At 35.2% G+C, this 21,992-nt stretch overlaps 1 protein-coding gene across 3 annotated transcripts in view; it reads right to left on the bottom strand.

The window, feature by feature from the left end:
• The window catches only part of LOC109065936 (protocadherin-9), a 271,751-nt gene that overhangs the window by 186,932 nt on the left and 62,827 nt on the right, over positions 1 to 21,992 (bottom strand). The window contains exon 4 of one of the 3 annotated variants that reach the window (XM_042725389.1): positions 1 to 209. This exon is cut by the window's left edge and continues 170 nt beyond it. The exons of the other annotated variants lie outside the window; for them this stretch is intronic. Coding sequence (XP_042581323.1) covers positions 144 to 209 — 66 coding nt within the window. The 3' untranslated portion in view covers positions 1 to 143. The remainder of the gene's footprint in view (positions 210 to 21,992) is intronic. 3 annotated transcript variants of the gene reach the window in all.

The following is a 21,992-nucleotide window of genomic DNA, read 5'->3' as shown; positions in this document are numbered from 1 at the left end:
ACCCACCCACTCATACACAATAAAGGACTTCCTGTTTACATCAAAGTTATAGATGTGTCGGTCGAAAGCGAAACGAGCCCCTGCTGAGTACAGTGAAGTACTGCTCAGAGGCGTTGGTAATCAGTCTCACTCCAGTCTGAACCTCAGCACTCCACACCCACGCCAACACTCCTAATGGATCTCCACACCCATGATGCAATGCTCCAGTGCTGCAACCAAGTAAATAAATAAATAAATCAATCAATATAGAAGTTCAAGACTTTTATTAGGTTCCCCACTCTACCTGCTGGAGGTAGACGATACCTGGAAAGAAAACCTCCATCAGTATCATCTACACGGCTGGGGTTGCAATGTCATTTGAGGGAGATTCTCAAGTCAGAGATCATTTAGATCAAAGAAAATGACTGAGGCGCTGGTAAAGTCGCTTAAGGGTGGATATAAATACTTCTCCAAGTGAATTTACCCAAGCTGACATACATACTTGTAGCACAGCTGTCTAACTGGCAGGTTTCCTGCTTTCTCCATCAGTTCGTCCTAATTTATTTTCTTTAACATATTTACCAGGCATTTGAATCGATTACCAAATTAATTTTAGATTTATTACATGAACAAATTAATTGCATATGGGTCAAATCATCAAAGCAATACAAGTTTTTTTTTATTTATTTATTTCTTTCCCTACATTAGATTGTGTTCTATTCAATTTTTTTTTTGTTTGTTTTTTTCTGAGCAAAAGATAATGACTATTTTTTTCTAAGATTTTTTTGTTTTGTTTTGTTTTTTTTTTTTTAACCATGATTTACAGAAAACACCCACTAAAATGTTGTTCAGTGCAATGATAGTTCATATAATAATACATCTTGTCATGCATACTTCGATCAGGAAACATTAGATGATATTAAATTACTTAAGGATCATAGTGCAGTCCCCCAAAACTAAATCTTTATGAATCTTTGCTGCTACCTTTTAAACCACTACGTTTTACCCATTTGTCAGCAAGAAGTTTAAAATATAATACAATTTAGCATGATCAATTATTATTTGACATATTTTAAGTACAGGTCAGAAACAGTCCAGTATGTTGTTTCTCTTGTACATAAATATATATATTTTATGCTGAATGAAGATGGAACATTATTTCAACTACATTTTGACATTTAATTTATTTTCACAAAAGTTATTTTAAACATTAAAGACATTTTACTTGTATTTAATACGCTTTTTGTGTATATAACACCAGAATGAGAAGCTTTGATCCATATAACAATATCTGAAAAGAAAACCTATAATACAAGTTATTTTATTTATTGTTTTTAGTGGGGGATTTATTTCAGTATCGCTGCAACATGGTTTAAGTTACAGAACTTATACAGATCCGGGGTGATTAATTAAGTTTTTTAATCACATTGTCTTATTTTGAATGATTAAATTGCACTAAATGAAAGTGTTAAACTGACAGTGCTAGCGTTTACTCTTCAGATGTTTTATTTGCAGGCATAAGGCATCCATCTGTCCATCTCCTGCGGCATCATGCACTGGCCTACGCTCACTCCCGAACGCCGTCCATGCCAAATCTGCTCAGCAGCTCTGACGTGCGGCTACCTCTCGTGCTCTCTGTCTCTCTTATTTCATATTTCTTGACGTGTGAAGACGTGAAATTGACGAAGTGTTTAAGAGCACGCTGAGGAGGACAGTGTTAACTTTGAGAAGGCCGTAAGTAGCCTGACAGCTGAATGTGCGGAGCAGAGATGCTGAGTGACAGCAGTTTTCCACATGCCTGACCCACTCCTCCACCCACCTCCAAGAATACTAAAGGAAACCAAGTGGAATGAACTCTTTATTTAACTTCATCCACAACTTTTTCTCTTTAGGCCCTTAGCAACAAGAAAAGTAACTTGTAAATGGAGAGCAAATGGAGACTCCTCTCGAGTTGCCTCATAAAATCCTGCAATCAATTGTTAAAAGACCTCAATATGAACTCCAAAATTCCTTATTGAATTACTCCTGTGCTTATGAACTTTTGGAGAAACATCTGAGAAGACTGATAGTCAAACAAATCTGAAAACTTTCCTGAGGCCTTTAAAAAGAGCAGCCTTTGATGCAACAAAAAAGGGGGGGGGGGGGGGGGGGGGGCTCAGTTAAGGTCCAAAAGAAAATGTTATTGATCAGTGGTTTGTCTTTTTTAACTTTAAAGTTGTTTCATTTAAAAATCAACACTCTAAACAAAATAGACAATTGTAAGTTTAGAGCAATAACATTAACATGAAAAGCAGCTCAGCACATTAAGTCTTTTGATAAATAAATAAGAAATATTTGGGATCAAATTAAGATCTCTCTGACTTGATTGCATATTTTAGTAGCTCTCCAAATCTGAGCACAGTTCGCGACTCTTCTGACTCTCCACATGTGAGATCACTGGGGTCTTTTCTGAGGCAGGAGACGTGAGCTCAAGTCTCCACTTCATCTCACTGTCATCTAAAATATTAAAAAGATCTCATTTATGATTTTTCCTTGTACATGAAGCTGCCAGAAGAGCGGAAACCATGAGAAAGAGAGATTAGAGAAACTGTGAGGGTTAGACAGACGGATAGATGAATTGACTCACATATAAATGAATGAACGGCGGAATGACAAGGAATGAAACACTGGCAGACCGATGAAACACAAGAAATCCTGTAATGAGATACAAAAAAAAAAAAAAAAAACAGCAACGTAATTCAAATCCCTGACAATTTTTCTTAAGTGAATGCAAAGAAAATCCTTGGAAGAAAATGAAGATACCCTCATAAAAGATGCATTTGCACCATGAAATATTACAAAAGGTCAGAGTTGTGATGCAGTTTGTCCTCCAGACATCAGATAAGAGGAGTGACCATGCTAAATACATTTTTTAGGGCACTACTGATAACATTTGTGGCAAAATGTGGAATATCGATTTTTTTCCCTAAGTTTAATAAAATGAAATAAAATAAAATAAAATAAAATTACTACATCACAACAGTCTCATGTTAAAATAATGTTGTGGCTTTATGCTTCCAATGTAAGTGTAACTACAATGTTTGCTTACTGTAATTAAAATGAGGGGTAAACTGAAACTGAATTCTGCATTCATCTACACTATGTCACAAATCGGGACATAGCATATTTCTGGACAGGATTCTTCTTCAGTTCTTTGGTCTGAGAATAGATCATCCATTGAGGACTGATGATGTTTGTGGATAAATTTTAGTCTAATTCGATGCGGTATGATATATCAGCAGCATTTGGGCCGCATTTCAACAAGGAATGAACTATTTCAGCAGGACTTTGAGATCGGCCACCAAGACTGATTTATTTCAAAAGCGTGTCCCTGATTTACTGCAGGTGAGCAGATGACAATGTTGTTGTTGTTGATTTTTCATTCTAGAAAACAAAATGTGTCAGTGAAAGGTTTGTGTCATGCTTTTTTGACACCTGTGTGAGCAGATGGAGATAAGCACACCTGCATAAAGCAAGCTGGAATGCTTAGAAACCTGAGGTTGTAAGTTTCGTCTCTCAAGATGGCACCCTGCAGTTCACAGAGTGAGGCGACAACAAAACTAACACCGCAGTGGCTTTTGACTGAAGGCAAGCTCTGACACATTGTGTCTCACACTTCTCACCACCACAACAACTTTAAAAAGTTAGAAAACAACTAAGCTATCAAGAAGAAAAATAACACAAGTCCAAGCCCAACCTAAAAGAGGCCACAGGTTCATTTAGTGAAAGAAAGAAAGAAAGAAAGAAAGAAAGAAATACATAAAGAAAAAAATAAATAATATATATTTATACAAGTATGTATGTATGTATGTATATATATATATATATATATATATATATATATATATATATATATATATATATATATATATATATGTATGTATATATATATAATTTTTTTTTCTACAAGGCCAAAGTTGCCGATATCTAAACTCGAACTCTACACAGTCTCTATGGCTTCTTAATGATATAAAACAGTTAACTGAATTACGGCGGAACTCAATACTGCTGTACTACAGCACCAAGATGACAACACTATGGATTCTTCATATATTCAGGCATTGGATTGTGTTTGCCGTGAGATATGATGGAACATCTCAGAAAAACTGAAAAACAGATTGATTTCTTTTTGTTTTGTTTTTTTGGACTACAACATATTTCTCCACTAGTATAAAATGAAATTGGCATTTCTGTTTAAGCTTCAGCGATTGATTTTTCACCCGCTGGGTAGCTTGTAATAAGACATGAAAGAGAAAATCTTTCAGCTTTTAAGAGAAAAAATACACAGCTGAAGTATCCACTTCATTTATTTATTTATTTATTTATTTTTTGCACTTTAACTAAATCAACTTTAAGGTCAGAGGGACTGTCAATACTTTCAAGAGTGCTGATTTCTTCAAGAAGTTGTGTCATCTATTAATATTTAACATGAAATGGCATTGACAACTCATTTTTACATCTAGATTGAGGCGTAATTCCCACAGAAACAAGACATTAGAAGTGTCATCTTAAACAACATATACAGTAGGCCTGCTCCTTCTGAAATAGCAGCAGACCAGAAGCTTTGAGAAGACTGAAGGATGTGGAGGCTGAAGATCAAGATTACCATTCACAGCATCTTGATATATCCTGACGTAAATAATTCAAAAAAATTTTGGAAGAATGCATAATAGCTAAGGAAAAGTTATTCACCATCACATTTCATGTAGCTTAATCACATACAGTATTTTCTACAGTAGCCTAAAGCCTAATACATTTTAGTACAACAGATTACAAACATGTAGGAGAAACTTTAAAAAACATGCACTATTGAATTTTGCACACTAAGTGCAAAGAAAACAGGGTTGATTTTGATTTCATGTTGATTATTTGTATTTTTATAAAGCTTAAATACTTTACTTATTAATTCATTGACACGGTTAAATGTAATTTATAGCAAATCTCATAAATCTTTTTAATAATTTTTAATAAAATAACTTCAGTTATCTTTTTAGTCAAATTGCCAATAGTAAATATTCTCTATAGTTTATTAGCTATTGTTTGTTAACATTAATTATTTGTTTGGCTTTGGTAAAATGCATAATTTCATTTTATTTCATTTAGAACTTCATTTAATCCTCTTTTTACTGTCTCTGATTAAATTTCATTCAAGTTCTTTAGAATGCATTCATAATTTTGATTGCATGTTGACTGACATTTTACTTTACTTTGCTAACTTAATTTTCAAAGAATACATAACACACACTAAAGCCATGTGACATTGCAACTGAAAGCGGCGAGTCATTAGTTAAAGGCGAGGAATTTAAGACATTTGCAGTGCGGGGACAGAAGCAGCTGACTACAGAAAACAGCTTTTATTCAAGGCGAGCAAACAGCACAATAAAATCATTTAAAATGATTCACCACAAAGAGTCATGTGAGTTAACCGTTACATCTCAGACAAGATAGAGCTCCTATACCGCAAGACAAATGAGCGGCTGCATTTCCTACAAAATTGGCTACACTGGATGTGTTCTTAGAGCAACCATTTATATCTTTCCCGTGACATGTCACCATGTTGCTTAGCCAGTATTTGAGTCATTATGCACAGAGGCCTCATTTTTCTTGGTCTGTGTGTCTTACAGCTCTGGGCGAGTTAGTACCATGGGACAACAATCCCAAAGAGCCCACCTTGCCCCTCTTTCACCTTGACTTCAGCCAAAATCTTTAAAGCGTACAAAAGCACTAAAGGTGAGCCGCAAGCAAGCTCAAAGAAAAGCCGTCGGTCGCGAGTTAATGGGATGTATTTACACACGGTCAGCGTGCAAGACAAAAGCCACGCTTCGGCTCGATACGTGTTGGGAGGCAAAGCCGGGACAAAGCAACATTATCTGCAACAATCGTGTTTGTGGATGAAAGTATTCAGACTATTACATGCTTGATCTGATCTGAACTGAAATGAATGAATAACACGGTAGGTAATCATTGACAAAAGCCATTTATTGTCCAACTAATTGTCTTAGAGGTGGTTACAATCCACACGAAGGCACCGGCGTGGAATACAAATAAAGTGGGAACGCATTCAGAGGACACGTGCAGGAGAAACAAAGCAGAGCCGGAGAGATGCTATTTCTGTGAATTACAGCTACAGGAGGAAGGTGTTGTGTTTTCTGAAAACCTGCTAAGACGTTTCTCTGAAGGTGTTACCTGTGTGTTTCATGAACCAGAACGACAATGACTAGAACACGTTTACAAAACAGTGTAACAGTTAAATTATGAGGTGACATCTCATTTATGAGGTAGACTGCTCGCTAGGGATGCACAGATATTTAAATTATGGCTGATACCAAAGCCAAAGCCAATAATTATTTTAAAATAATAGTAATAAATAATATTACAGTATATTTACTATAGGTAATTTCACTGAAAGTAAAGTTCTGTCTAATTTTATTTGATAAATAAAATAAAATAAAATAAAATAAAATAAAATAAAATAAAATAAAATAAAATAATAAAACATTAATAACTACATTAATCTTATTTTACTTCCCTAAAAAAAAACATGCACAATATATCAGTACCATAATGGATCTCTTTTTTATTTGTATTATTGTTTTTATTATTATTATTATTATTATTATTATTATTATTATTATTATTATTATTATTATTATTGTTGTTGTTGTTGTTGTTGTTGTTGTTGTTGTTGTTGTTGTTATTTGTTTGTTTGTTTGACTGTATCGGTTGATACTGGATTTATTGGATTTTTTTTTTTTTTTTTTTGCATGATTATTTCCTCTAATTTTACATACAGACTACATATGCCATCATCTAACGGTCATTAATGTTAATCTTTAAAAACACAAACAATTCAATAATATGTTTAATGTAGCAAATCTCACAATATACATTTTTCATATTGTAAATAATATTACTGCAATGTCTTAAAATGACTATTTTAGTTTTTAGTGTTATATTAATTTTTATTATTATTTTATTTATTTTTATTTATTTTATTTTTTATATAAATAAAAGGATATAGAACTTTACTTTCAGTCAGATTATCAATAGTTAATTTTCTACACTGTTTATTAGCGATAACATTAAAATAAATATTAGCTTTGGTATCAGCAAGAATTTTTAATGTGTATTCCTATCATCAACAACACATACAGTATCAAATCAGCAATGAAGTACCATTATAAATTGTGAAAACATGCTTTAAATTTTTTATTTATTTATTTTTCTCGAACTGGTCCAGCTAATTAACATGCATACTAGATTATCAAAAACTGATTGGTTCTTTTAACTCACAGACGGGACTTTTCCTGCAGCTGCCATATGAAACAGTCTGACCAGAATGCATTCATAATTATGCCTCCTACCTTTTGGAACATCCTTCACCTCAGAAAAGCACCTTATGAGATGCCTTAAAATGCTCACTACTCTAGGATTTAGCAGAGTCTACAATTTGTGACAGAAGTGTTATTGTCTTCTCGGTGTCGTGTTTTCTCCTCTTCCTGTCCAACTTTCTCCAGAGTTCGCAAAAATACCTGTCTGTCATCGATTTACCAAACAAGCCCCTCATTACAGCTGGGTCAAGTGTTTACTTCTGTCCCTCGACAACTGGAAGAAAGACAGGGACCTCTCGTTGGAGAGGTGGACCATCTCGCTTTCCTCCATAAATCTCATTATGAGGTGTATGACCCTGGGTGTCAACGTCGCCTCCCTCAACAGGAAGAATCCACAAGGAAGAATCACCTAAGTACATCAACTTCCTGTCAGCATTCTTTTCCATTAGCTAAAGCGCTCATTTGACTTCAGCCCTCATGCGAATGGCAGGAATTATTCAGGAGGTATGGGACAAGCTGTCGGAATGTCAGAAGTGAACGTCCTGCTAACGCTAGCCTGGCAGCAATCACTCATCCTGATAAAAGGTCAAAGAATATGCCAGCGCAAACACGCTTTTAATAAGCAAGATGGATGCCACATCGGTCACATCAAGCTCTGTTCTTCTTCAGAATCAATAGCCAGATTTACGCTGCGCAGTGAGAATGAATCAGGTACCAAGGTAATTATAGTTTAACATTTTCTGATTCATTTTTATCTTGACACAATTGATTTCAGTTTTGTTTCTGTAATTGCTTTGATGTTTAACCAGTAAACACCCCTTTGTTTTTATACATATTAATATCAGTTTTCACTAAAGCTGTAAATGCCATGCTATTAATCACTGTGGTGCTGTTAGAAAGTCATGCTAACTAAGAAAATAAGTCCATTTCACACTTAAGAGCCCTCCAATGAGAGCTGAGAATGGGTAAAACATCAGCTATAATACCAGTGGCATATATATTTAAAAAAAATAAATAAATAAATAAATGGATTTCTTCAAAATACGCAGCTACTTTTGAATTGTCGCCAATAAAAAAAAAAAAAAAAAAAAAAAAAATGTGGTTTGCTGCCAGATGGTGTAACTACCAGTAAGAGCTGATGGGTCATGCTAACCAGCCAAACCATGACCTGCTGGCACAACTAACAGAAAACATTGGCGTCTAGGGGGCCATTACAGCATCTAAAAAAAAAAAACATACACAGATTCACACTTATACTCTTGGGGGCACACACACTTATAAAAACCACTTTATATATACTATCTACATTTCATGTATTTATATAAAATATTTTCAACATTAAAAATACATAAAAAACACACAAACAGAAAAACATACCTTATTCAGAAAAGCCGCCTCTACTCAGAATTGCGTAGATGGCCATTGTCTTTCTTTCACTATCTCTTCTCTACTGATAGTTTTTCAGTCAAATCGTTCTCTATGTGCAGTAAGGAAAGATTTGTGAATCTGTTCTGTGCCACTGAAGATCGGAGCCAGATTCTCCTAATAATTGAGAAACTTTCTGATGCAGCTGAACCAATGGGCAGCATAAGTGCAAACTGCACTAGTCTGAAAAAGTTTGGATATTTGTCCTTCCGTAGCCTACTTCATCTTTAAGTTTCTCAAGAGTTATCGGCGATGTGATCGCACATTACACAAGATCCACTTCAGCTGTCACAAGCTGAGGGTGAATCTTCTACTGCATCACACGCCACACTCAAGGCCATCGCTTGAAATCGCCTGTCCGGTTCAGCCAGAAATGACTAAGTGAACCAGATTTTTTTAGCAGGTTTATAAACAAAACAACAAATATTTGTTAACTTGCTAAAGCGGGAATATAATGAAAAGAGAGTTCTCTCATGTCCTCTCAAGTTGAGAATCATTTGCAACTTGCAAAGATATGGGGCTTAAATAATAATTTAGCCCCAAAATGTACTTATTCTAACCACTAAAACAATAAGATAATACAAATAAAATGAGAAAATGTGAATTCTTTCATTTTTATATTTTATTCATAGCTCAGACAAAGACATTATTGGCTCTCGTCTAAAAATACAAAAAAGGTTTGCACTCTAAAAACTATTTCAAATATCAATATTTTCAAATGTATTCAAATTATTTATTCAAAAAAAAAAACTTTTTTAGAGTGCATGCTAAATTACTAAATCCACTACTTAATATTGTAGAAACTTAATTTTCTGTAAAGTTGTTTTGCAACGATTTGTATCGTTAAAAACTCTACACAAATAAACTTGAATTGAATCGAACTGAATTGAAAATGAGAGAAAACATCTCTGCAATGTCACTGTAATTTCTTCATCTTCAGCAGTTCAGTCCTCTTGTGGCCACTCGTCTCTAAACACACGTTTGAGGATTTTTCTCTAAGAGCTCTTTTGGAGTTGATAAGTATAAAGCTTCTGAGGAGGGCTGGGCCCTCAATGTCCCTACAAAATAACTGCTGCTCATGAGGGCACCACCTAAAAGCATCCAAAAAGATCTGCTGTACTTGGCATTAATATGCAGGGCTTTTTTGGTCAGCTGTTATTCTCCCAGGATCAAACGTCCTCTGTCGGAAAGCTGCGCAGCCTCTCCCGCTCTAATCTAAAGACATCAACTTAAGTGCCACAAATGAGATCATAACAGATGAAATATTAATATTTAGAAACCTTGTAACAATGTGTCCCAGATCATCCTGGAAGCCTTTGATATTATCCACACTCAGAGCCTTTAAACATCTCCCCTGATCATACGGCTGAAAGCTTGGGGTCGTTAAGGGAGAAACCTCCGTCTGTACGATCGTCCCATTTACCTGATTGAAATCAGATGAGGCCCACAATAGATCATGGCAATACAAAGAAGAAGAAAAAAACAGAGAATCCTTCATGAGAGGCATTCTGTGATGGCTAGCATGTAACTCCGACGGGGAGTCAATGAAGAGCGGTTTTGTTCATCTGTCCGATTGAATCACAGGGCGACTGGTCTGTTTCTGAACAGAGGATCTGCTTTTGAAGTCATTGAAGGTCAAATGAATCATGGTTCATTACTCAAAAAGAAATATTTAATCTGGTAAAATGAAATCCTAACCTGGTTTAGGGATTAAATACATTAGTCTAAATCAGAAAGCAAAGAATGTAATATGATTTGTTGGCCCTCGTTCTTAGGTAAAACAAACTGAAACAAAACAGGATGAATTAAATCCATTATGCATCTAAGACAAAGGGCCAAAATAGGCCACAATGCATTAAAACCATCATGTACGTGCAATATTGTAGGTTTTCCTTCCTTATTAGGAAAGGAGGACAGATTTGCATTTTAAAACCCTTAGTGTGGATATTACTTTCCACCTCATGCGTTCGTTACACAAATCATCGTTCATTTCTGCACTCAACTCTGTCTTTAATTTAACCCCTGCTGGGAAATCACGTCAAGAATAAGTGATAGCTTAAAAATAATGCCTCATTATAACAAAGAAAAAAACCTTGACTTCAATTCTTTTATTTATTTATTTATTTATTTATTTACCACGCTGTGAAGAAATCGGATTCGGTCTAAGAACTGATTATTTATTTATTTATTTATTTATTTACCACGCTGTGAAGAAATCGGATTCGGTCTTTGAAGTACTGAAGAGCACAAAACTTTCATGTTGAGCTGGGAAACCTAATTACTACGGTGGAGAGTGGGTAGATATCTTAGATATCCGTGCATTAGTTCTGTTCTCAAACTAAGTGAGCTGCCTAGCTGTCTACTACCTTGCATAGGCAGCTGTCTTCTAAGGGTCCTAAGCAAAGGGGGGAAAAAATCATAAATGACTGATATGAAACTCTCTACATAGAAAACATTTATAAATGCTCACGTGAAGCAGACGGAAAACACTATTGATAAATGTGTATGTATATATATATATATTTTATAATACCCTTAAAAAATTGTGATCAGTAATTAAAATAAAAATAAAATAATAATAATATTTTTATATTTAGCAAAGATACATTTATTTTTTTGATCATTTGAACATGCTTTGCATCACTGAAATAAATCATGTTTATACTATATCAAAACAAAAACTAGTTATTTCAAATGGCAATAATATTTGTCAGTATCACTGTTTTTACTGTATTTTTGTATTTTTGATTAAATAAATGCATCTTTGGTGAGCAAAGGAGTCTTTTCAAAACAATTAAATAAAACTCTTAACTTTTGAAGAGCATTCAGTATTTTATATAGAACATATATTTTGCTTAAAATGCATACAGTTAATGTATATTTAAAGTTATTCTTTATACTAGCCCAGCATCTTGGATGATTATTTCAGTTTGCTGTAATGCACTCTTAGATAGCCTTTTCACAAGACAAGGCTTACAAGAATGTTTTGGAAGAGCGTTGTGAGAACATCCTGATGTCTAGGCAGCACACTAGGTTTTGAAAAGAGCTGTTGTTTTGCAAAAATCATCTGAGACATGCACAAGCTGACAAAGTGTGCATTCATAATCACTTTTCCCATGAAATACATTAATCTTACAGCCATAATGTATGTCTTTCCGACACGAGCAACAGTGATAGCTTTGCTAAAAGTTTAGTCTCTAATTATTTTTCATTGTGTGTAAAATTAGGATATTGGATACGACAGAAGAAGGAGATAATATGAAATATTCTGCATCAGTTTTCAATGGAGCCCCAGACATATGTTACATTCTGCTTCCGCTCTCTTATCTGCATAACGCCTGTCAAAATGAGGGTCTTCAGAACAAGAGGAGTACCAGGCATCCAAAGACAGAAAGAAAACCCAATCAAGCTTATTTTTTTACAAGCAATTAACACAGAACAATTCCAACTGGAGAGGCTTTCTCAGCTCTGAGGCCTATCATGAATGCAGAAGCACTTCAGCTCTGGACTGGCGGCTTCAGAAGACAAAAACAAAGTTTCAATAAACAGCTAAAACAGATTCTGAGAATGAAAAGGACAGGTGGAACTGTGGAAATAATGGCCAAACACATCAGCTCAATTTTGATCCTTTATGCAAACACAGATGCACACCAATGTCCACATACACATGGAAATGAATCAGCAATCGTAACACTTTGCTAAGTCACTAATCAGGATTCCTGAGCATGTGGATTTGTGTTAAAGGGTCTGATTAGGGCAGATTTCTGTAGAAAACAGTTCTTAGGACAGTTTTCAAATACAGGGGATTAATCGGATGTGATTAGTAAGACAGTTATCCGTGGCTAAACTCCAAATATCTAGTTCAAGGAGAACAGTCTTCATTTTCCAGACCAATAAAACCTCACAAAACCAGCCCAGGCTGCTCCAAATTTAAAGACAGGCATAAAAAATAATATTTTTGATTTGCTGACTACTATGATTTCATGCATTGTGATTCTAAATTCTAATTTATTATTATTATTTTTATTATTATTATATACACACACACTCATTTTCAAAAATATGTTAAAATTTAAAATAGTATTTTTAAGATATTTTAACTTTTTTAAATCTAAAATTGTACAAGACATAAAAATAATTATAAATTTAATCCTAATTTGACTGATTGTAGTAGTAAAAACAAAAATGTGTGCATCTTTTAAACTTATTTTCAAAAATACTGTCAAAGAAATACAAATAACTATAATTTATCAATTTGCATATAATTTTTCTTTTCTTTTTTCTCTAATTTGACTGTATTTTGGGGTGAAATATGACCTATAGTCATGTTTTTTAGATATTGCTTTGTGTATATAGCTTTGTGTATCCAAGTGAGTGTGTGTGTGTTTGAAGTTTTAAGTGCACTAGATGGATTATATCCTTCTATTATCCATTTCCTCTCCTGCTGGCTCTACTACTTCCTGCCTCTCTTGTGGTTGTTATTGTATTTCCAGCGTGTCTGGAGGAAAACTGAGGGAGAGCGAATTGTAAGACGAAGCGTGAGTGAGCGGGAGAGCCGAGAGAAAGCCTGGCGTTTTGGAAGGCCGGAGAGACAGATGAAAGCAGGACGGATGTTTTCATTTGTAAGAGAGCAAGACTCTTGATTGTTTGACGGCGCGTGCATATGTGTGGCAGATTAAATCCTTATCTAATCACGATACAATCAGGTCAGACAGATCATCACAGGAAGTTCAAGGTTAGACGGGCATCGCTCTTTACTCAGAGGAGGGGATTCCATTAAGGCTCTGTTTCCTCATACTTCACAGGGCTGCCAGGACTTCATAGAGGGCATTCCCAAATGGAGCAAAGGAAAACCAAATTTGCATATCTCAACAATAACCTGCTGTCATTGTTTTGAGTAAACCAAAACAACAGCTTTCTGTATGGCAGTCACATTGTCATGGAAATTGGCTACTGTAAAAAAGATGCACAAAATCTAAATGCTCGTTTTCTTTAAGAAAGATTGTTTTCGGTCTTAAATTAGATTCCATATTCACTTCTGCATGGCCATTTAACAATAAAAGCATGAGGAGGATTGCATAACCAGGCAAATATTATGAAATCAAAATCTAATAGTTTTACGGCCTTTAGTCCATGTCTGTTTGCCAGTGCACCTCTAAAAAGCACACCAAATTATCTTCTTATGGGCAAAAATAAAATCAGAGACACTTATCTGGCAAAACAGACCAAAAAATAAAAAATGTTGTTACCACCCACCTCAAGCAATAGCAAGCAGTATTATTATTGTCACCCAAAACCTTTAACAATTTTTATAATAAAAATTACTAGAAAAGTACATAAATGATTATATAATAACACTGATAGCAAGTAAAAATCAATGCTTTGTGTCTGTGCACTTAGCTCTGCTAACATTTACTTATTTAATTTGCCAAAAAAATCAACTTGCTTCTAAAAACTGTATTTCTAGTATTCATGTATGGCAAGTTGGCTATGGAAAGACTATAATGTCAAATAAATTCAAGCTTATTCTGTTTCAAGAGGAAATACATCACCATGAAAGAAAACTGTGCATGTCAAAGCATCTCATTGGATGTTTAAGTTAAGCATCATTTAATATTACAGTATGTTATATGATTTGAGTTCTACAAATTCAAACAAATTACTCTTTGCACTATTGCATGGCGCTAGCAATGTCATGGGTTTGAATGCCAGCGAATGAATGTGCTGATGAAATCAGAAGCATGAACGCAATATAATTCGCCATGTATAAACTGCATCTGCCAAAGGCATAAATGTGAACCTCTTCAAAAATAGAATCTACTCAACTTTCATTGATGCCAACAGTTTGTCTGAAAACATAAAAGAAAGGAGGATGCAGGGAAGAAAATAGAGGTATAAATTCCAGTCCTACTGTTTGGAGATTATAGAGACATGACGATGTGATTGCATCTCCGCTGCTCTTGTGTCAGTTTGTTCTTCTTGCACACACACTTATACGCTTCTCGTTAATTCCGCCTCATTTAGAGTCAGATGTTGCGAGAAATGCCATAATTGAAAAAAGACAGCAGCATAAAAGCTTGAAGGCATAAAAAAGTTAAAACAACATGTAAGTGGGTGTTTATTGAGCTAGAAGTTTTCAGAGAACTAATAAAACATGTATGTGCATGTGCTTTCTTCGCTGTTTCTACATATAAATGAGGTTTCTGATTCATTCATGCTGCTAAAAGAGTTCCAAAAGCGTCCTGAAATGAACACAACCAAGTTTAAGTTGTATTTCGGATCAATACTATTCACTGCAAGCAACTTCCAGCATGCAATACTGCCACAGAGCAGTGCAAGCTGCCGTTTAATTGTGGCTGTGGAGACCGTCTCCATCTTTTCTCATCTCCTTCTCTCCGAGAACGACGTCTAGCTCGGGGTTTCCGACATTGATTTGGCCGCTTTAATTATTAACAAAACACACAGCGGTTCTGATTGTTTCAGCTGGAGATCATAACAAAATAAATAGAAAACAGAGAGTGATCTTCTTCTTCACCACCTACATAGAATCCCCTAGCCTTGAGGAGCGAGAAAGGAAAGAGAAGGAAAAAAGAGAAATTGGAAATAAATAAAATCCCAGATGGATAGTTCTTCAAATGGAAAATCAACTTCAAAGTCTTATTTCATCTGAACAGCCTTGTATGCCTGGGCCAAGATGCAAGCCGCACACAGTAACCCCTCAGGTACCTGTGCTAGTGTCAATACACAGATAACAACGGCTAATGAGGGCAGGGTCTTCAGAGGTTGACCACCCGAGACCCTCTCTCTTGTACGGTTTCTTGCCGTCGAGTACATATATTCTGCTTCTTCTGTTCTCTTGCCACTATTTATTTATTTAAAGAGCACCCTGCACCTTGACTAATCTCCTCGCCCTTAATATTTGGCTCTGATTAGAGCGAGAACTTCTGCAATAGAGCAGGCCCTGCTGCGGACGTTTTTAGTCACGCCAGGCAGGATTATAGCTCATTACGTACGGCGGAGGGTTCAGACGCGCCATACCGCCGACCACAATACACTTAATGGACAATAATGGCAGCTGGCCGGTTAGCAATTATTCTTTTTTGACTCACTTATTAGATACGAACAAATCCCATGATGCCGCAGATTGTAAACAGCATCTCATTTTCTCAGTTCTACTTCGACACTGGCATATTATGTCAGAAAAAGAAACAAATAAAGAGCTAGTTGTGGCCTCGTTAGACTTGCTAATGAGGACCCCAGTCGCGAGTTCTGTCGAGAGTCTTAAAGGGGACATGACGCAGGAAATACGTTTTCCTTGATCGCTTTATGGAAGCATACTGTAGCTTTCAAAATGCTGTCCCCCTTGTTTAAAAACAAATGAAGCTGCAAAAATGGGCCAGAATCATCTGTTATCAGCTCATTAACATATCACAGTCCACATTTTCATATTAAAGGATGAATGATAGTTCAAACTACACTGACACGTGGAGGTTAGTTCATAAGTGTGGTCATTTACATAAAACTCTTAAAGATACAGTAGCTAAACAGAATGTTTAGGTAATTCTTAGGGTCAGGGAGAGGACAATGAACAGAAAATAGTCAGAAAAATAAATTGGTGCAAATGTTGTGAGTATGCTAGTCCAGTTAATTGAGAAAAAAAAATGTTTTTCTGTAAAACATTGGAAAGCTTAATATTTATTGTAAATAGCGCTATGAATTGAGGTTTATACTACTGGTCATAAGTATGGTGTCAGATTATTATTATTATTATTTTTTCCCTTTAAAAATCTCTCTTATGCTCACCACAAAAGACTGTATTCATTTGACAAAAAATAAAAATAAAAAATAAAAAAAAAAACCTGTGAGATTTAATATAACTGTATTCTATTTTAAAATATATTCTAAAATGTTATTTATTAAATTTTCAGCAGCCGTTCATCCAGCGCTCAGAAATTTTAAAATAAAATTTTTGATATTATATTATTAATATTATTTTGAAAACCATGTTGTTGTTGTTGCTTTCAGATAAATAGAAAGTTTAAAAGAACAGCATTTATTTGAAATAGAAACTTTTTGTAATATAATAAATATATTTACTACTTTTGGTCAATTTACGGCATGCTTGCTTAATAAACGTTAAAAACATACTGTCCACAAAGTTTTGAACGGATGAATGGTTTTGTATATAAAACATCACTCAGTCACAAACATCACTAACATCAAATCAGTTCACACAAAAGCCAATATTTTCTGGAAAATATGGAATAATTTGTTTTGGCTTCAGTACAGTAACAATATAAAAACCAGTTATATAGTTTTGCATAATACTATGCATTTTTCTTAGGTGGTCATCATATTTGGGGACCTTGGAATTAAAAAGTTTGAAAATCTCTGCACTAGACTATTAATGTTATGGCTATGTTAAAGCTTCTGCTTTACCAAGCGACGATATGCTTATGTAAAGTGTAGTCAAGCGTGCTGTGAATTTAAAGACTGAGAAATGAAAGAAAAAGACCAAGAGTGTGTGAAAGAGAGAGCAAAGACAGTGTGTAACCTCTTGATTCCATGCTGTGTGCACATACTTAGAACTGTCACACAATGTTTGGCTAGCTTTATATGGTCACGCTTTGCTATGCTAATTTGACACAGATGGAAGTGTTTGTGTGAACTGGCTTCTGATGTTACATGTAGATGAAACAGTTGTGACAGAAACGCAAACAGCGTTAGACCGAGCCAATGGGAGCGGACGCACGCGCAGCTGCGCTGAATTCTGAATCGAAGCAAATTCTCCCATGACTTCTTTAAGATTCCTGCTGAGACAATGAGGTTCAATGAGAGGGCACTTAGTGTCAGATCCATTCCAACATAGTGTATTTGTATCTAAAATTCATAAACGAGCACATCTTTCATATGCCTCTGCTCTTTATGAGTAATTAACTAAATGTAATGACACCACTAACTACAATGTTTAATAGGACAGCTGTTTTCAAAATAGTGTCAATTTTCCACAAAGCAATTTTTTTCCCTCAACAAGCAGCAGTAAAGACACGAGTAAACACAACACTGGTGTTTATTTCCATCCCAATGTATTGTACATACAGGCTTAGTGGGTGTTCACACAGGATGTTTAAAAAAAAAGCTTGACAAAAATGCAATGAGATGGAGCAGGACGTATGCTTCACATTTTTATCCTGTTCAGACATCCTAAAAAATATGACACTCACAACGTGAAGCTGAAAATCAGCAAGATGTGATGCAACTACTAAATATATCTTTCTGGCATATACAGTACACTACTGTTCAAAAGTTTGTGTTGGTATGACGTTTTAATGTTATATTAATATTATTATTATTATTGTATGAAATATAAAAAAAAAGTTTAATAAAATTAAAACATAACATTTATTTCTGTGAGGGCAAGGCTGAATTCAGAATTGTCAGCGTCTTCAGTGTCCCATGATCCTTCAGAAATCATTCTAATATGCTGATTTGCTGCTCAAGAAACATTTATTATTATTATCAATGCTGAAAACAGTTGTGCTGCTTAATATTTTTGTGGAAACCATAATACTGGTTTTGTTTTGTTTTGTTTTGTTTTGTTTTGTTTTGTTTTGTTTTGTTTTGTTTTGTTTTGTTTTGGTCGGGACATTTAGATTAATAGAAAATTATATTTGAAGCTGATTGTTTTTTTGTTTTTGTTTTTTTTTTACACTATAATTGTCTTTACTGTCAGTTTTGATCAATTTAATGCATTTTTGATAAAGAAAAATATGAATGCCTTTTAAAAAAATTGTACTGATCCCAAACTTCTGAATGGTAGTGTACACTATATAGATAAAAATTTATAATTATACACATCTGCACCAATATTCACTCATTTTCTCACCGTTTCCCTCTCTTAAGACTGTTTCATGTTTGCAAATCAATTCACTGATGAAAATCAATCCAAAATCTGATTCAAGTAAGAGACATTATAGTATGCCAAAATGTCTTTGTGCTACATATTATGTTTTTTTAATGTAGCTAAATAAAACTTTAGTTGAAAATTACTGTTATTACTTTTTTTATCCAATTATTTACATTTTTAACATCATTTAGCAGACACTCTTTATGACAGTGATTTATAAGTCAGCCTGTTATTAAAAATTGTTAGCTAAATGATGAACAAATAATTTGTTACATAATTAAAGAGATAATGCTTACTTAAATAGCTTCAGTAAAGCTACTTTTTGTATTTAACATGTTGTAGAGTAAGTAACTACTTTCTTGAAAGAGCAGCTTTAACCCCCACCACAGTCTATCACAGAAAACACTCATTAGAGAAAAGCAAGACAAAGAGAGATGGACAGCAATGAAGATCTGAATCATAAAAACTAGGTGTTTTAAAGATGGGAGTCCATTAGGTGACTTTCAGCACTAATCCTATCCAGATGTAGAATATATTTAACCTGCGTAGACTAATTGCCAAGTTGAGTCAGTAGGTAGATCATAGCCTACAGCAGTCCTGGTCCAGTCCTTTCAATATGATAGGAGCAGGAGAAACCTCTGCTGTCAGCACTGCCCTGCAAATCTGCCTCCATGCCAATTAGTCCAGTCTAGAACTTCCAGATTTCATCCCTGTGGACGCATATTAGAGAGGGGCGATCACGCTGTCCCTTCAAAGATGAAAACGTCTCTGGATGACAGGTGAGGTTGATATCATGACAGGAGGTTTCATTTACAGTAAACCATAATAAGCTCATAGGAAATTCTAATAGGCAGCATTTTGGAGAAAATCTGGCAATTGCATGATGAGCCAATCCCAATGTACTGAAACATACTATGCAGATACATTTTTTTCATCAGAAGATCATCAAGCAACAATATATAGTTTAAAGATATTCAGCGTACTTTCAGCCTGTGTCTCCTCAACAGCTGTTTACTTTTAGGTCACCACACAGATTATAATGATATTAGTAAGGATGCTTTCTCATACATGAAACGAGAGATTAAACACTCCAGATTTATAATACTGAGACAGACATGCAAGAGGTTTAAAGGAGCACAATATGTTTTAAATGCATCCATCTCATTTTAAGGCCCTCTCAGTATAATGAAAGGGTCAGGACCTCTAATCCACAATATCTAATTCTGCATAAAAACAATCTGGTTTAAAACAATATCATATGTCTGTGTTCATGTGTATGTGTGTCTCTGTGTGAGTGGCCTTCACAAATACCAAAGTCCAGTTCACAACCTCAAAAAATAAATAAATAAATAAATAAATAAAAGTAAATCAGTCCAAAAACAGGGGCCCTTTCTTTATGAGAAAGAAAAAAGAAGAGAGAGAAAAAAAGTGGGTTCACTTTTGGTTCGCTTCTTTGTCTACATGTGATTGTGGTGGGATGAAAGAAATAAGCTTGCCCTTATGTTAGCAGGGGTTTTTGATGTTAGCAGAAAATATATCGAACAGCTCCTCTTTCGTTCTTTATTACATGCATGAGAAAAAAAGAGTGCCGCCCACCCACAAAGCCTACTTCCCTGAGATAGTTTGATAAAAGTCAATTTGGAAAGCAGTGTCCCAAATCTCAAAGGCCAAAACTGTGTATGTGTGCAGGAAAGGAAAGACAGAGCAAGGGAGCAAAAAAAAAAAAAAAATTGGGGCATTTTGAAGGACTATCCGCCTAAACCACTTTATATATATGGGCCATCCTGGCATGAAAGCAGCAGATCTTTGAGGTTAAGGGGTATTGACAGGCCGGCCTTGTATAAAGGCCAAATGTGAATCCTTTACGTCTGTGGCCTGTTTTAAGCACTGTAATCCTCCATCAAAGTCGCAGAGGTGTTCTCTTTATTTAAAATAGTGGCAATATGTCAGAAAATACTGGTGAAAACCACAAAGTGATTAGTCACTGTTAACTCTCTCATTGATAAGAGATCATCAGCATCAACTGGGCGATACGGGCCCTGATGAGAGCAGCACCACAGCCAACCATCTCAGATCGATTGGATTCGTTAAAGCAATAACGCTGACTGATGCTAGATAGTCATCAGTCATAGGCAGAGATAAGTGCCTTGTGTCTGTTCAGTTATTTACTTATTTCTCCAGCATTTCTCCCATAAAAAACTAATAGCAGCCACTTCTTAAATAGGTCCTGAATGCATGTTATAAAGGGGAAAAAACATGTCATCATAATCATTTGTCTTCATAATCAAAATGTAATAAATTGCTACGCATCTGAAATAATTTCATTTTTGACTGACATCAAGCACTTTTATAGTTTTAGTATATAGAAACCACTTGATCCAGTCAATTCCTGATGTATAAAATCAAATCTCAACGTACAATTCTTTTTTTGTGGTGTGAGTTTGGAACACAACTATTTTTTGTCCATTTGCAGACAAGTGTTGTTGAATCGTGCTTGAAAACATTTTTGCAGTTCTTTTTGTGGCCACTAGAGGCACACAACGAACTTCACGAACACACACACACATATACACACCACAACAACAAACGATGATGAATTTTTTTCCAGGATGTGTGTTTAGGTGCCTAATGCCAATTTATTAGATTAATAATCGAGTCAGATAACAAATGGCGCCTCTTTTTTTAGATATATGGAACTGTGCCATTAGGACAGATGCCGTGCAGACTGCAGAGACCAAAGAAACAGGATTGCCTGAAGTAGAACAAACTTACTTCCCTTTGGGAAAGGCTAATTATTTCGATAATTACTATCTGAACTCTTCATCTGCATAAAACTGACAGCCAGACACCACAGCTGGTCCATCAGGCCTTTAATACACAATCATCTAAATCACACATGAATACAAACCCGTACTGCTCACAAAGGGTTAAACCCTTAATCAACTTTTGTAAATATGCAGACAAACTGACTGCCACTAAGGGGGCAACTGTGAAAGTAGTAGACAGTTCTAGTAGTAGCTTTACAAACATTCTTCACAGGCACGCAAATGCTTGGTCAATGCATTGCAAGTGTTTGGACATATTTCTGAACACACCACAAGAGAATGAACTTGTGCTTGACTGTAGCCAGCGCTAAATTTACTGAAAACTTCACCAAAGCAATAGCTTGGCTAATTTTACTCGCAAATGAGTTGACAGTGTGAAACCGTAAGTGCTATACATGGAGTGACACCAAAAAACTTCAAAAGTGTCAAAGTATCGGCGAGTCTGTCTTTTATTAGCTTCTGTGTAGCGCTCATGGTTCTGCCAAC

Source organism: Cyprinus carpio, chromosome B6 (assembly GCF_018340385.1).
Source record: "Cyprinus carpio isolate SPL01 chromosome B6, ASM1834038v1, whole genome shotgun sequence".
In the NCBI taxonomy this organism is placed as follows: Eukaryota; Metazoa; Chordata; class Actinopteri; order Cypriniformes; family Cyprinidae; genus Cyprinus; species Cyprinus carpio.
Note: the sequence above shows the minus strand (reverse complement) of the source record. Positions and strands in the feature narration are given on the sequence as shown.